This window comes from Rhinolophus hipposideros (genome assembly GCF_964194185.1).
Source record: "Rhinolophus hipposideros genome assembly, chromosome: 1".
Lineage (NCBI taxonomy): Eukaryota > Metazoa > Chordata > Mammalia > Chiroptera > Rhinolophidae > Rhinolophus > Rhinolophus hipposideros.
Genome location: NC_138047.1, coordinates 49,450,956 through 49,468,318, shown reverse-complemented (window position 1 = coordinate 49,468,318; position 17,363 = coordinate 49,450,956). Strand labels below are relative to the sequence as shown.

At 35.6% G+C, this 17,363-nt stretch overlaps 1 protein-coding gene across 1 annotated transcript in view; it reads right to left on the bottom strand.

The window, feature by feature from the left end:
• STAP1 (signal transducing adaptor family member 1) overlaps positions 1-17,363 on the bottom strand; it is a 31,582-nt gene that overhangs the window by 3,735 nt on the left and 10,484 nt on the right. The window contains exons 3-8 of the mRNA XM_081059872.1: positions 14,131-14,244; positions 12,051-12,107; positions 9,165-9,337; positions 7,575-7,703; positions 2,037-2,106; positions 49-145 (exon numbers count right to left, since the gene is read on the bottom strand). Of these exons, the coding sequence (XP_080915998.1) occupies positions 49-145; positions 2,037-2,106; positions 7,575-7,703; positions 9,165-9,337; positions 12,051-12,107; positions 14,131-14,244 (640 nt within the window). The remainder of the gene's footprint in view (positions 1-48; positions 146-2,036; positions 2,107-7,574; positions 7,704-9,164; positions 9,338-12,050; positions 12,108-14,130; positions 14,245-17,363) is intronic.

Below are 17,363 nucleotides of genomic sequence, written 5' to 3'. Positions count from 1 at the left end.
TTGCTTTGCTTTGCTTTCCTTAATACAGCAGTGAGGTGAAAAACATACCCAGGGTTTCTTCAGTTGAATATATAAATGGTCGTAAATTTCCTCGAGTCTCATTCACGAAATAATCAATGACGCTGAAAAGGTTTGGGAGTGTTACCTGTACAGAGAGAGAGAGAGAGAGAGAAGGGTCAGTGTCACTTGTGTAAAGATAGAGTGAGAGAAAGCTCCTGGAATTTCATGGAGATTACTGTGTAATTCCTGATCTCCAGAAAATCGTATCAATACCTCACTTCAATGGTTTACTGAATGGTTTTACCGACCCATGCATTTCAGTTCATTTTCAGTTCTCCTTTATAACCATATCCATTCCCTGTTAAGGAGTTACCCTTTCTCAATGGATACATTTTAGTGGACAATACTCTGCCCTTCCCCAATTATCACATGAGGATGTGAGTCAAGTTAGGCCCTTCCTGAAATTTGACCTTGAGTAGAGGTACAGGAAGAATAACAGATTCCTAATCAGATGGTTCTCACTATAACTAACTGCTTCCTAGTTCCCTGAAGGTGTTCTAGCCTTCCAGTCATGCTATTTGCTTCCTGCGTTCTTAAAATAAATTTATTTTTGCTTAAGTTGGCTGTAGTTGGTTTCTTCTGCTTGAAACCAATAGAGAAATTAGCATTTTAATACCTCATTGTAGCAGGATAATTTGCTTATTTAGGAGTAACCGAAATGTGTTGCTACCCCCAATATTTGTATATAAGTAAAATCAGGTTAAAACTGAATATCTCTGGTAACCTTGCAGAATAAAAATAATTCACAAAATGACAACCTTGTTGAGGGGTAGGGATGACGGTGTGTGAAAAGTGAAATAATAATACAGGCCATTAGGTTTCCTTACATGTTTGGACTAATGACAGATAAATGAACCCCAGTTCACCAATTGCAGAGACACGTTCTTCTTCCCTGACTATTGCTTCTAGTCACTTGGTTATTTGGATTACCCTCCAGCAATCTAGTTCTCTGTTTCCTTCATTAGAATTTTGAAAAAATCCCAGTCAGGCATGGACATGAGAATGGAGATGCTCTGGGAGGCATTTATGGCAAAGGTTGAAGGGTGTATGAATCAGCAGCTTCCTGGTTCTTGCCAAAGGTCACTGCTGCACTCTAAAGGTTATGGTCAAAACATAAGAAATTCAACCACACTGACCCTTTCTCTCTCCAATCACCACAATGGGCCCGGGAGGCAGGAGAACTAGAAGCTCAGTTTTAGAGAAGATATTGTCAATGTCTTCAAGACCCATGGGTTCTGTCTAAGTGATGTCACTTTCCTGGCGCAATCTTCCCACCACTGCAACCAAAGACCACAAGGCTGTCTTCCCTTTTTCAGCATCCTGGACCATAGGCCGCATTACTACATTCTCATTGGTTGAGACCAATGGAAGTACCAGTTTTTTGACCTGTGTCACCTCAGGGTAGTAATAAAGATTAAATCATATGGTACATGTAAACTGCTAGCTCTGTGCCTAACACAGTATCTAGTGGTTATGATATGTATTATTAGCCCCACAATAAGTTGGGGTAGGAAAGGAGCTGCAGACAAGATGAAACCCTTTCTTCCCTGTTATGTTGCTTTAAGAAGGGGATTTCTAAACTTCTACGTGGCTGGTATGAGAGGACTAAGCATTCCCAGGCTTTTTTTTTTCCCCCAGAAGTATGCACACACGTACTTAATTTGGAGGATGTAAAACAACTGCTTAACAGAAATATTTCTCTCTCCCTGAAACAACTATATAGATAAAGACAGAAAAAGAAAAGTGTAAAACATTGTTAGCAGATTATCTTCTCTTCTGCCTCATCCACCTGCTCTTGCGTCTCACTTCTCACCCTGGTTATCTGCTACTTCTGGGGCTCCTTAACATGGCTGTTTTTCTCCAGCACTATCTTCCCAGGCAAGGAGTCTGCCTTTCCACCTTTCTGTGTATTCTACAAGGTAGATTTGGAAGGAAGCAGGGGAAAATTCATCAACAATGAGGAAATAACTACTTACAGGTTTTTCCAGTTCAATAGTGTAGTTTTTTCCTACACTCATCACTTTGAAGTGCTTTATTCTTGGCATGCTAAAAGAAAAAGAAAAAGAAAAAAGAAAAAGGTTAATCTCCATTTGAGTAACTATTGGGTCAAATCAAACTAAAGTGAGTATAAAATATCACCTGTACAGTAAAACTTATATGTTTCAATAACTGTAGTTTGGCAAAAAAAAAAAAAAAAAAGAAAGAAAGAAAGAAAAGAAACGTAGTTTTCTTTTTCTATTTACCTGGTTCTCTATGTTTGTTTTTGGGAGGTTATACGCTAGGGATATAGAAAACCTGGGTCACTGAGTGATTCAATGAGAAAAAACAGGGATAAATAAAGGAATCAAGAACTGAAAATCTTCCAGGCAGAAATTATTTTTTTTAAATGCCAGTAGTTTCCAAAGTAAACAACGTTATAAAATCCTAGGTGGGCATATACTAGTCAAATACATACTCTCTGTGCTAAAAGAGAAGTAGAAAGAATTCCTGAAAGCAAATTACTTCCTACTCCACCTCGTCACTTTTCCAGTCAGAAAGCCATCAGTAGCCTGCTGGCTTGTGTACTCCTGCTAACTCCAGGGCTTTGAGATCTGGCAAATGCTAGGTGTTAGGTGAGAATGGAAGTACAGTAGAGAAAGCAATGTGTCTTCCTCTTCTAGGGTCACATAGCATTCTAAGTTAATCCCACCCTGAACACTTGGTATTTTATTGAACAGGAACTGCTTGAGAACAAGAAGCACATTCTCTTCACTTTTGTAGTCCAGCATCAGGCACACAATAAATATTTATGAAACTGAATTTTAAACTTTAGAAGTCCACCTCATAGTGCTATTTGCTAGAATTAATTTATACTGAGACCATAAATCACTGTCCATGCCTGTTAGTTTTGAACAGTATGTTTGCCTTGAATTCCCTTGATTCATATGGCATTAGGGTTGGACCAAGACTTTGTTTAATGTTAAAAAGTGAATAGCATTTATTACATAGCCATTGGCTTTAAAGACAAACTAATTCATCTGTCCAATTTATAGAAGCTGGCTAAGGCAAAATTGTCTATCAGATTAAATTTGTCTACAGGGCCTCCTACCTTCTTTTTCATCACTCCTTTCTCCATTTCCAGGTCACATTTCCCTAGGACTGATCTATACTTCTATTCAAGGGACTCACTCCTCATCTCCTATTATCCAAATATCTCGTTTTGATATAATGTTGCAAAACAGCTAATAATGTTATTCCAATGGCTTATTCTGTATTTTCAAAACATGGGCTAAAACCTAACCAATTCTCTCCCCTCCTAAAAAAGAAAAAAAAAAAAAGGAACAGAAAGCATTAATGCTGAACATTCAGGAATAAATTACAGACTGAAGGAACAAACATTTTTGGATAAAAGGTCTTACAGGTATCCTCTTTTGGGGTGGTTGGTTCTGGCTTTATCTTGCCCCTATCATGAAAAGACCATTATAATCATACAGTTACTTATGAAAACTCTTACCAATTCCAATTATATTTTCTGTATTCCCATGAAATAAGTGATTATTATTCCGTGGAAGATGGATAGGAAGCTTGAAGGTCATGGCCTTTATCACCAGAAAGAACTAGGTTCAAATTCTGGTTCTGTTTTATAAGCTCTCTGAGCCTTCATCTCTTCATCTATAACATGGAGATGGTAAGTAATGCTTTTCCTCACAAGACTGTTGTGGATTATGTTTGAAAAGTCCTGAGTACAGTGGCTGACACATTCAGACACTCAGTAAATTATAACTACTTTTTACTGCTTTTAAAATATGTTGTTTTAACTCGGTAGTTTCTGTAAGTCTCAGCTTCTTCATTTGTAAAACATGGAAAATACTATCTGTGTCAGTGTTTACTGTGCCTGAAGGAAATGTTTGTCAAGCACTCAACATAGCACCCACAAATGGTACGGTAAGTGAGGACAATGATTGTTGTTAGTAGCCATCATATCATCATCACCATCATCATCATCATCATCATCATCATCCATGGTAAAGTTGTGGGAGGAAAAGTAATGAAGGTTAACGGGCTCTTGGAACTTTTGACTAATAGGACTACTGAAGCAGAAAGTAAGGTAAAAAAAAATTCCATTGAAGTCACTTTGGTACCTTTGAGTCTCTTTTAGTACCTTTGTTTTTCTTTCATATTTTGTTTTGGTTTTGTAAGGGAATAAACAGAAAGGGGAAACAACCAAGATTAATAAAATTTGCTATATTGAGGTTTCCTGATTATGACCCCCCGAAAAAGAAATAACCTGTCTTTAAAATAGAATGTGTGGCTTTAAATGTGTTTTAAAGTATTTGTTCTTAGATTTTGACCCCAATGTTTGCAAAGGAATGAATTTGAGGTAAATATTTTTTATTGTTTCTTTGGCTAATGGCTTTCCAGTGTTTACACTGATAAGTTGCCACATAGTTGTAACAATTTTTAAAAAACCAAATCAAACCAAACCATGAAGTTTGTTGGAAGAATAGCTCTATCTTACGAATTCACACACCACTAGCTGGGTAAGTGTGGAAGATATTTTACATCAAGAGAGGAATCACGTGATAATTTAGCATTGAATAATTTGCTTCTTCCTGAGAGCTAGTCTTCTCTCTTACAGCTGATTTGTTAGCCGATGGAGATAATTTTACTTTCATGGTGTTTTGTAAACCAACTTGTCCTTTTCACTAGTGTTCTACCAGACACTCATCTAAACTTTCATAGCTGAACATTTCCCCTACAACCTATAAGAGAATGAATCAGTTTGTGAGTAACACAGGTTTTTCCTAGATTTCTGCCAAATCTTTACATTAAGCTCTATAGGCTAACAAGCTAAATTTCCACTACTCTCTACAATTGCCATCCTTTAAAATTAAGTGGTCTGTTAAAAAGAGGATATTAAATCCAGGCATTCCAAAGACCTGTCTTGAGGCATTAGAGAACACTATAACAATACTTAATATTATAGATATATCTAGCTCAGAAGGGAAATTTGTACACTAATAGTTAAAAAGGATTTTAACCACTTTCATGTTATAAACTATGCCCCAAAGTCTAAATAAGCTCATACTGACTCCAGTGTTAAAATGTTCTAGTTTGACCATTCCACCTCCTTGCTTTCTAAATATGAACTTCTTTGGGGGGAAGGGTGATTAGTTTTATGAAATGTTATATTTTAATGACCATTGGCTTACAAAAGTATGAACTTCTAAATGAATTCAAACTGGCAGTGAGTATACTAAAATTCAAATTATGTAACTTTGAAATAAATTCCTTTGCCAGACTCTTTCTTATAAGTTTAAATACAATAAAATGTAACTAAAAATTGTGACATTAAATTCATATCCTAAGTATAGAAACTCCTTGCATTTGGTCAAAAACCACATCTATGGCAGAAAACGCTGTTATTTCTCATTGCTCGCTTGTACAAAAAGTGCAATATAAAAGTTGGGCTAATTTAGACTACCTTAAAACAGACCTGACTGTTACTGTGTAGAAAATCTACAGTCTTTTAAGAGCAATTAAGTCTCAGGATTTTCAAGCAATTAAATGTTTTCTTTTTTAAAAAATATGCAAGATAAATTTTAATTCAGTTTTATATATTCTAATTTTTTAAACTGGAAGTAAACAGTTAAAGACATTCAATATTTTATGTGGTACTAAATTTCTTAAACCCTGAGAAAAGAGAATCTCTTTGATCAAGCTATCCTAAACAGAAAAATCCACTTTTCTTCCTGGAGTTCCTGGAGTTCTTCTGAGTTCACTAATATTCAATGGCCAACATAATTTTTATTTATGTTGGATTTGTTTCTAGATAGCCAATTAAATTATAAATCAAATAAATCATAACCAAGTATTCTGTGATATTCTACCGTGTTAACTGAAAATCATTAACTCCAAATGTTAGCCCATAATAAACGAAAAAATATTGACACCAAAAGTTTAAATTGACATAGATATTCATTATGGAAAACACACATACACACACACACATACACACACACACACAGATTCTCTTCGCACACAGACCAGGATCTGATTTACCATGTAACATTCCTGCCATCCATTCAGTGTACATGACTAGTGTATAAAGACACATTAATACAGAGTAACTGGCAAGTGAATGAAGCTAATTAGACCATGGATTACACTAGCAATGCAGCCATAATGCCATAATTTTAATTTTTTCCTGTAAGTTATTTATTTTTCTTTTTACTGCCTTCATTCATTGTCAATGTCTTCATATTTAATCTATTTATAATTATTAATATTTATGGTGGATTGGTAGATAGATTCACTGATCGATGTTATTGCTAAAACATTAATAGAATATTATCCTCAGAAGAAATTCAAGAATCAAAGTTCTGTGTATGCTTTTATATAAAAAATACTCATTTATTGAATATTTTCATATGGGACAAAAACCTCTATATGTTAATTCTGTTGTCAGTTGTGAAAGTGTTAACTATGCCAGAGCCCCTGTTGAAATGCAAGTTTTCATAGACTCTCAGAGCTAGAGTGAAGCTTAAAGGATCCAATCACCCTAGTTACACAGAAAAATCAACTTTTGCATGTAAATGTTACTGACTTTATCAAACATAAATCATTTTACAAGAAAGAAATTATTAACCTTGACAAGAGGCTCCTAAATGGTCCCTTTTATAGATACCTCAGATTTTGTCACTTCTTTACTCAGCAGTCCAGTGGCCTCTCATTCATTCAGAGTAAAACCTCTGTCCCCACAATGACCCGAAGGGTTAAGAGTGATCAGTCCCTACCCCCACATCTGGAACCTCATCTCCTACCACTTTCTCCTAGCTCACTCCAGAGTCAGAGGCCTCTTCTTGTTTCTTGAACAAACCAAGCTTTCTCCTGCCCCTGGGCTTATGCACTTGCTGCCTGGAATGCTCTTGTCCCAGATACTAGCATGGATGGTTCCTTCTCTTCCTTCAGGTCTCTACGTAAATGTCAGTTAATAAAGTAGGCCTTCCCTTACCACTGCATATTAAAACAACAACAGCAACCAGAAACATTTTCTCTCTTTATTATCTCTGAGATTTCCCATCTCCCTCATCCTGCTTTATTTTGCTTCCATAGACCTTATTACCATTTATGTTATATACATGACATTTTTGGTTATATATTTATTTATAGTTTATGTCTCCTTACAAGTACGTAAACTTCCTTAAATCAGGGATGTTGGTTTGTTCACTGCTGTATCTTTAGCACCTAGAATATGCTTTGGCCCATGGTAGTTGCTCAATAAATATTTGTTGAAATGAATGAATGAATGAACAATAGAACTATACCCAAGACCAAAGTAATTTACTCATACTTCTTCCCTGCAATATTAGTCTTGGCTCATTCTTTACTCCTGTTGATATAACATCCCCTCCCTATTCTTGTGTTCATAGCTCTAACAAAACACATAGCAGGTGCTGATCTGAACTTTCATGACTTTGCTTTCTAAAGTAATATGCTTTTAACAATTCTATATGTTTTTTAATTAAACATACTCTATCTCCTGCCGGATAGTGATGGAGAAGTTTCTGCTGTCACTACCAGGCCTCAGGATCATATTTCCCAAAGAAGGATTCTTCTCAAGCATCTCAGTTGCTTCTTTCCGGGACACTGTATAAAAACATCTAAGAGGTGAGATAAAAAACAGAATAATTTTTAACTGATAAAGATCATTACTTGAAATAAATGCTACTAAAATAACTTTAAGAACTGCAGTTGTTAACTTTTCTTAAAATTCCCAGCTTTATTATTATAATTACAATGATATAATTACTGTTATTACAAGTCTGTGCCACTATGAGTATGCTTATGCTTAAGACCTTCCTGCTCCCATCCCAAGTCTCTTTCTGTATCCAAAGAGGACCCAAAAAGTTATCTACTGATCAGTACATAATCACCATTACCATTTGAAACTCTAAGAATGAACAATGTATCTCCAGTCTCAGTTTATAATAGGCTCTTAGATAAATAATATTATATTTGTTGGTGGTTGCTTTTCAGGGATACAAAACATCTCTAAACATGCTTCTCTTGTACCCTTTCTCTTTTAAATAATTCATATTTAAAGGTATGTCTGAATTCACTCATTTTGGTATAATATGGCTTTTTTATGACATTGGTGGTGTTTTTATATGTAACAGTTTTACGAAGGCACTTCTCATTTTTATAGTAAATATTGTAATCAATGAAATATATAGTCACAGAAAAATATCTGGCAGGATGTGCAATACACCAAAATGCAACACCGCAAATATCTCTGAGTTGTGGGACAAGGAATGCTTTTAGTCTTCTTTTCATGTATCTGGAATAAACATATATTACTTGTTTTATTGAGCAAAAAGGGAAAAGAAGCAGTCTGTGACTTTTAACCTATCAGCCTATCAGTGGTCACTGGCTTCAGCTAATAGTTACGGTTAGCAGGTTTCACTGATTCTGGTACAGATAGAACATGCATCAGAAACTGATGTCACAGGTGGTGCCAAGACAAGTTTCACTGATGGCAACTTGACCAAGATTCCAGGAGGAAAGGGCTCACATTTTTAGTCACACTTTTCAACACAATAAGAGTGAAAAATAGAAGTAAGATGTTACTGAATTCAGCCTGTTCTGTACCTCTTCATTTTTCCAAGAACACCTTACACACTTTACACAGGGCCTTCCTCAAACTACAAGCTCACTGACTGAACAACTGGATAGAATGTTCAGTTATTTTTAACTCTTTGGTATAATTTTCTGATAGAAAAATCAGTCAATCATAGAGTTGCATCTTAAAAATATATTGTTTCCTTCCTTCCTCATAGCAGTTTCTATTTACGTTTGAGCTTTGGAAAGAATATCTATTTGGTCTAAAGGTGTGGGTGGAAGGGGATTTCCTGTGTGGTGAGAGAGTTGATTCAAATCTGCATTTTGCATTTTGTTGATCATGCCATAGAAGAGGAAATGTGCCGTGTACTCAGAGATATGCTGTGTATCCATAAAACAGCTTATTGTCTTTGGTGTGATGAGGTCAATGACTAACTCTCCTTGACAGTTAGAAATTAATAATAACAATCTAATAAATAAATTGGAGTTCATGGTGCACTTACGCAGGCATAGGGTTGAGTACATCCACATAATCTTCAATTGGTTCCCTCTCTTTTTCCAGAGATGTGTTCGGTAGCCGCTCTGTCTCAATCCTCCTTTTCTTTTCTCTCTCTAAGACTTCATGCATTCTAATTACTTGCCCAGGAAGGAGTGATACATTTTGGGGAACTGACAGCTGAAACAAGTTAAATCAGGAGGCAAACAAGAAAGACAGCAAAATCATAACCGATTTTAGCAAAGATGAGCCTATTCTGGTCCTCTCTAAGAAGTTTCAGTTACCTGATAGAGACGGATGGTAGAATAACAAGTAGAGGATCTGGCGTAGGGTAGATGTCCTAGAACGCCTCTAAACCAACGAGAGCCTGCGCAGGCTGCCCGGTCTTCCTCCGAGAAATGTTTCCTTTGGTGTGACCCCAAAGCAAAGTATACCCACCTTGCACTACAGGCTAATTCAAGTAACAACAGACCTCTCATTTTTTCATTTTGAATTTACTAGTTCTCCCTGCCAGGGAAGTCCCAGAGCACCTGCAAAGTACGCCGTTCTCCCACAAGTAACCTAGAATTAGCTCCACCAACCATCTGGCAACATGGGGTTGAGATGGCTCTATTCATTAGATGACTGAGAATCAGCAATCAGAGGTCTATATTTTGGTGTGTTTGTGTGTATATTTCAGTTTCATTCACATATTAGGTTATCATACTGCTCTACCTACTACTGTTTTTTTTTAACCTTGCCTAGAGATGTATTTTGAATTGAGTAACCTATATCCTCCTTACCTATATTGATATCCCTGATTGAGACCTCATTATGACCAGCTATGTGCTCTTAGAAGGCGTAATCTGAATGGTTGATTTTTTTTTTTTATGTGACACTATCTAGCCTGTATTTTCAGGTTCCTTTGTCTGATTAATACCTTGATCTCCAGAGTGGGGTGTATACTTTCCAGGGGATATATAAGAAAGTCCATTAAAGTGTGGGGGGAAAAACACTAGAACCTCATTTTTTATTTACTTATTATCTAATTAATTCATATTATTGTTTATATTTTAGAATACATACGAGGTTGGACAATTAAGTTCATGAACTTTCCACCGTGCACTTACATGTATATGTGTACAAACACACAAAATTTGAAATAAAAATTTACTAATAAATGCATACAATCAAAAAGATTTAGAGACTATTCTTCTAGATAACTAAGCTAACTAATAATTACTAAGGGAATTTTCTTATATACCAATCCAGAAAAAGGTAATAGAATGAGGAAAAACTAATGAAATAGCTGCTCCGTATTAATTGTATACTATATCCCAAGTATTGTGTTATTGCAAATGCTCACAGCAATGCTGCAAGATAGGAAGATAGGTAATAGTCCTATTTTACAAATGAGGGGGGGAAAAACAAAAGATTCAGGTTCAGAATGATTAAATAACTATTTCAGGGTCATACAGCTAGTAAGTTGTGAAACCAAGACTCAAATTCCATTTTCCTTAATTCAAAAGCAACGTCTTAGCTCTCTCAATTATGTTTCTCAAACGTCTACTAAATTTCTCCTAACAATGGCATGTTGTCAATGTACACACAGAATGATCTGGGATCATTGTGCAAAAACAACATTTACGGAGCACAAAATTCAAGGCAACTTGTCTTCTCTTGGAAATTCACATATATTTTATTTTATATTCTATAATATATGTATGTACATTTTAATTTGAAAATAATGCTTTTTATACTTTCCTCAAGGAAAAACTGAAAACAAAATTTGGGAGTCAAGGCATCAGGTATAATTTGTGTACCAGGAAGACGCACTCCACAGTTTTTCCAGTGGTTTTACTGTCCTTCTTGACCCTCCTTCACTGTATTTCAGATACAGTGAAATACTAGTACCACCGTGGAAGAACTACTCTGACACACAGGCTGCATTTCCACAACAGAGGAAGAGAACGCAGAACCCAAAGAGTTTCTCTCCCCCACAAGTCAATATGTCTTTCACATTTTTATTGGCCCACTTTCTAAGCCTCCTATGACTTACCCATGTGGTAGCTGAACCAGCATCCATCATCTCAGTAACGTGCAGTGCTTATTTCCTGTGACTGCAAAGCCTTTACTTAGGAACTGGCTTTGAACAGAATCTGTATTTTACTGACCCTAATAAATTCAGGAAGTTGTCTTATCCTCTCAAAGTGTTAGAGAGCATGGTGCTCTTTGGGTGGCTGGTTATCAAAGTACCTCATGTTTCTAAGACAGTTGTTACAGTGGCTTTACTTAAATAATGGTAGTTATCTTGCTGCAACAGTTAACCATAAGCAGTAGATCTTACTCTTGATCTCAGATAAGATGCCACAGAGTTGAACAGATAAGCATCCTTTTGTCATAAGACTCACTAAACAAACATTTAAAAGTGAGTTTTATTTTGGTGCTCCCTCCCTGTTATATTGCCTACGTTACTCAGGAAACCCATCTCAGTTAGCAGTTTATAAATGTGTATTAAATGAATAAGAATGGATTTGAAAAGTATTTTAGAGGATGATATGTAAGCTACAAACATCAGAATATACAACGGACTACTGTGTGAAAAGGATAAGATCAAAAAGTACATATCCCTCACCACCTAGCATACTCGTGTTATTTGCTAGCTAGCACAGTGCCCTCTCTGTTTTATTCATAGCAATTACCACAATTTTAAGTTACCTTGTTTGTTTATTTGTTTTATTTCTCCCTTTCCACCTACCTGATAAAAATTTAAATTTCATAAGTAAGTATGAGGGTTTATATCTCTTTTTCAATTGCTATGTCTTCAACCCCTTTTACTCTACATGGTTCATAGTAAGTGTTCACTAAATATTTCTTGAATGAATGAAGCAATCAAAAATAACATCCTTCCTACCTCTGTTACTGTAAGAATAAAGCCTCTCCATTCTTCTCCACTTTCTGTGTTCTCTGTCTAAAGATGAAGACAAAACAGATAAAGACAAAAAAGAAAATATGTGAATGACTATGAACATTAATGCTTTTATTAACTTCAAATAACTTCAGAATTTCATATGATTGTTTTATAATACTCAAAATGTGTGAGCCATGAAAACCCAGCAAGACTGACAAAAATGCATATTCTTCTCTTGACTAACATTGGTTTAAAAAGTCAATTATAGTTGTTTAAACCACTTAGAATCAGTTAAAAGGAAGAAATAATTTTCCTTTTTGTGTATTAATGTGTATTTGTTACGAAATAGTTCAATACTGCTTTCCTTTGTCAGAAGACAGAAATATATAGTTGTAATCTGTTTGCTTACTGAACAAGTACACTTGTACAAATTTACTTAATTCAAAAAAATTTAAATGTTAGCACGTTTATTTCTGCAGTATGTCAATTTAGGGTTACTCCCCCCATTGGTACTTAACATTGAGTGGCTTCATTCAAGTTTCGGGCAACCAGTAGAATCAATGTAGTTTAATCCTTAGAAATTGTCAATTCTTAGCTCTAAAAACTACTAATATGGCCAACATATATTAAGTGCTTATAAGTGACAGCTACTGTTCTAAGAACTTCGTGTGTATTTACTGATTTAATCTTCATGGCTATTTTTTATTTTTATTTTACAGATTTATTGATTTAACATATATTTATTGAGTGCCTTTTAGAATTAGGCACAATCTATGTACTGGTCTACATTGGAGAACAAAACAAAAATCCTTGTTCTCATGGAGTTTAGGGTCTAGCAAGGAATAATAAATAATAAATATAATAATGAGTAAATTTTATAGTGTCAGAAGGAAATAAGTGGGAAAACAAAATGTAGAGCAAGGTTAAAGAGATTGAGAATGCCGTTAGGGGAGGGAAAAATGGCTGCGAGTTTAATAAAGTAGTCCAAGTAGGCCTCAATATGAGGATTACATCTGACCAAACTTACTCCCAGGTGAAGAAACCAAGGCACAGAGAGGTTAAGTAACTTGCCTACGATCACATAGCTAATGAATAAATCAGCCAGTAATAAACCTAGGCAGCTGACTCCAATCCTGTGCCCTTAACCACCACATCAGAATCATCTGGAGGTTTGCTTAAAATGTAGATTCTGGGCCTCAGGTTTATGGGGTGGGGCCTGGATTTCCAAAGTACAAGTGACTGCTAGGACTCTAAGGCTTAATGACCAGTGTTTTCAAGGTCAAGTCCAACTACCTCTTATTCAATTGCAAGTTGTTCTCTATGTTATTACTATAGTTGTTGGTTGACTCTAATTGGCTCACGCTGAATGCTGGGTGTGCAGTTGGTGAGTTTAACAAACAGATCTCTGCCCGTGTGGTGTTTAACTAGATTAATAAAATATTTCTCCAATTGTGTATATCTAATACACAATTCTTGTTCAAATATTTCTAATTGTCTCAATAATGTTCTTTAGAACTTCAGGTATTTTGTGTTGGTTGGTTAGTTTGCTTTTTCCTTTTCTGATTCAGAATCCAATCCAGATCACACATTGTACTTAGTTAGGACTCTATAGTCTCTGTAGTTGGAATAGTCTTTCTTTGGCTTTCTTACACGAGTATTTTTTAAGAGTATAGGCGAATTGCCTTGCGGAATGTCTCTCAATTTGTGAAATATGGGTTTGTCTAATTCAGTGGTTCCAAACCTGTTTTCACGTTAGACATGTCTCAGAATCATCTAGGAACTTCGTCCACACCAAGTTCTTGAATACTAATTCAAGGACAGCTTTTAAAAAACACCAGGTGTGATCTCTGACTTTGTCAGAGGATGGACGTTTCATGTGCTTGTATACTAAACAAGTGAACATGCCATTTCAAATCCCTCTTTAGAAAACTGTAGTTCTTGGCAAAAGGCAAGACATATTGACAAAATATAAGACTTGTCACGCCTTCTATAATTCCTCTTTACCTCAGCCACTGGGCTGTGAAGAGATAAATGCTATTTATAACCACAACTTGTTTTAGACAAATTGCTTCTCCTCACTCACCTTCAGTTGCACTTCTTCTTTTGGCAAAACAAGGGTGAATTTTGCACAATTCTTTTCAGTTGAATTCTTCTCAGTAAGGCATGTGAGGTCTATTATGTCTAACTTGTCAACATACTGCAAAGGTAAAAAAGAAATCTCATTAAATTATTTCATGGGTAACATACATTACTTTTAGTAGGAAGGAAAGTAAATAATATCGTCATTTCAACTGCTGTGTACTTTGCATGATATTCTGGTTTTCAATGTGTCACCCTCCGAACCCAGAAGGCATTTGGAAATGGATTATGTGGTGGTGTGCTGGAGCTGGCTCGTATAGGTTTGCAAAAGCCGATTTGTTAAATTTTAGGACTATTGCTACCCAGTTTTTAAACACAGCCATTACTAAAAAAATTATATAAGCATATAAGTAAATAAATTATATTAAAAACAAAGGTAAAATTCAAAATATCATTTTCTAATTATGTTACTTACTATGTAATATTCTCTGTGCTCTTAAGGTTATTTATATCTTCGTTTCTGTGTGGTGGAAAGACTATACAATGAGATGCTCCTGTACCTTCTTCCCACCTCCATGTTCAGTGAGGTCACACTGATAGGTTGAAATCAGTCATGGAGGGAGTATTTACACTTTGGAAATAAGCAAACCTTACAAATTAGGGCTTGGTTTGTTGTTTTGTTATTTGTCCCAGAGGCCAGCAATTTTTTTCCATAAAGGCCACATAATAAATGTTTTAGGCTTTGTGGACCACATAAAGTCTCTGTTGCGAATTCTTCTTTTTAAAAATTTTTTTTTCACTTTAGAAGTGTAAAAATAGTCTTAGTTCAGAGACTATACACAATTGGGCCACAAGCTAGATTTGGGTTAAGGGCCATAGTTTGCTGGCTTAAGACTAGACTTAAGAAAGTGAAAGTAAAATGTTAGTAATGCAAATGAAACTTTAAAATTTGTTACGTCTGGAGCTTTTTCATTTTGAGCAGAATGAAAAATTGACAAAATAGTCTTCTATAATTCAAAAACTGTTATCTCATTCAGCGAAGAAGTTGCTCATGTCATTAACAAATAGGTGAAGTTCTGACATACATAATTGTTGTTTTACTTTCCTTTTGTTAATACAGAAAAAATATTAGCCAACATTAATGCCAAATATCATATTTAGTGACAATAAATTTATTAGGGAAACAGATTGAAAACAACTCCATTTGCCATATCATGATTGAATTGTTATCACAGTTGACTAGATATGTGTTCAGAAAAATCAGTAAAAGCATTCTATGAGAGTCAATTACTTATATGGAAATTACAATAAAGTGTATTGTATATTTTATTTTTTAACTGTGTGCTACACATTCTTTATGTAAATATTTATAGTAAATTTATGTACATATGTTCATACATACAGCTGTTATTGAACATTTTACCATATATCACTGGTTTTGAGGATCCTATTAAGAAATACTTATCTTATCCTTTTAAGATAAAAATATTTCTTTTGAGCAATTAGTCTGTATAGACTGACCTGTGTGCAACTTGTCAGGCTTGCTCTCCAATATTAGAAAGATTAGGACCACCTCTAGTAAGTATAGTAGGATTTTTACAGTACATTTTTTTTGCTAAATTAACCTTATTTTTTACTTCTTTATATCTCCTTTTATTTTCCTCTCTGTTATGCCCAATATAACTTATTTTATTATATTCTTGTAAGTCTCCTTATTTTTCTGACTAAGTAGGGCATAAAAATAATAAAATTTTTACCAGAGCTATTCCCATATTGATGAGGTTGAGGGTAAGTTTGGGTTGACTTATTTATTTTCAGTGAACAAAGAGCAATTAAACATAGAAGGAGAGGTCTAAGGAAAGGAGGACAATATTTAAAATTACACAAGAATCTTTTTCTGATGTATTGTCTAGATCAAGTTCAGCGAATTTTGCTGAGACAAAGCAGAAAGCAATAGAGGAAGAAATGGCCCCATTAGATAGAGTGCCTGTAAACTACACAATTTATGAGAAAAAAGGAAGTCATATCTTTGTTTCTAATTGTAATGTTGAAAGAGCCTAAAGGGTCATCTGTCCAATCTAACTGCCATCTGATGCCTGCGGCTCCTCCGGGCTAACGCTTCATGTAGTCATCCAGCTTGTATTTGAACAGCTGAAACGACATGGAACTCACATCTCCTATGCAGTTTTGCCTGCTAGCAAGTTTTTCCTTATATTAAGCTCCAGGCATTTTCCATCCATTGGTCCTCGTCCCTTTTCTCTGCAATAACATTAAACAAATTTAGTGACTCTTTCACATGACTTCCTGAAATCCTTTCAAATACTGGAGCAGGGTAGGGGTGGAGGGGGTTGGGGGGGGGGAAATGCGCAAAAAATGTATACACATGACTTGTATTCATCTTTTGTTATCAGTATATATTATTACAATTTTAATACAGTTTTTTCCTTTCTTAAAATGTGTATACTTTTTTTTGGCACCCTCTATATTTAAAGGCAGTTTTAAAGTCTTCCTTACTATGGGCTAAATATCTACAGTTCTCACCTGTTCTAGCCCTGTACTTTCTCTTGAGATTATCACCCAAAAAATTTCCCCAAAAGTCTTCTGAATCCCCTTTTAACAAAATTGGTAGATGGGCAACTCTGCAGCATTTCATTTTGACAGCCTCTTCGTGGCATAGTGGTTAAGAATGCTGGCTGGCTAAGGAGCAGGACCTGGATTGTACCCCTTTCATGAGCTGTCTGATCTTGCACAATTTCTTAATCTTTAAACTTGACTATTCTCATTCAAAACTGGGAATTAAAGTAGTACCCACTCTGCAGAGTTGTTTTGGGAATTAAATGAGATAATGCACATAAAATGCATGCGTGCTTACTATGTGCCTTACATTTATTATCTCATTTAATCCTTTTGATAACCTGCGATGAGCTACTGTTTTCATCCTAATTTCAGCAATTTGAAACTGGGTGTGTTGGAAATCTTTCATTTGCTCCTCTAGCTTCACTTTTATCCCATCAACACCCAACACTGCACCAGGATCTGGACCTATATAGACAACATTATGGGTACCACTACCCTCTGACTTCCTGCTGGGTTGGCCTGCTGACCGCTGGCAGACCAGAAAGTGAGGAGAGCTAAGTCAGGTGTTCATTATCCTCTGTGATTGCTTCCTCAATCAAAGACCACACTCCTTGCAAGGTGGTCATCTTCACACAACTCCCCCTACTCTTCTGTCACTCT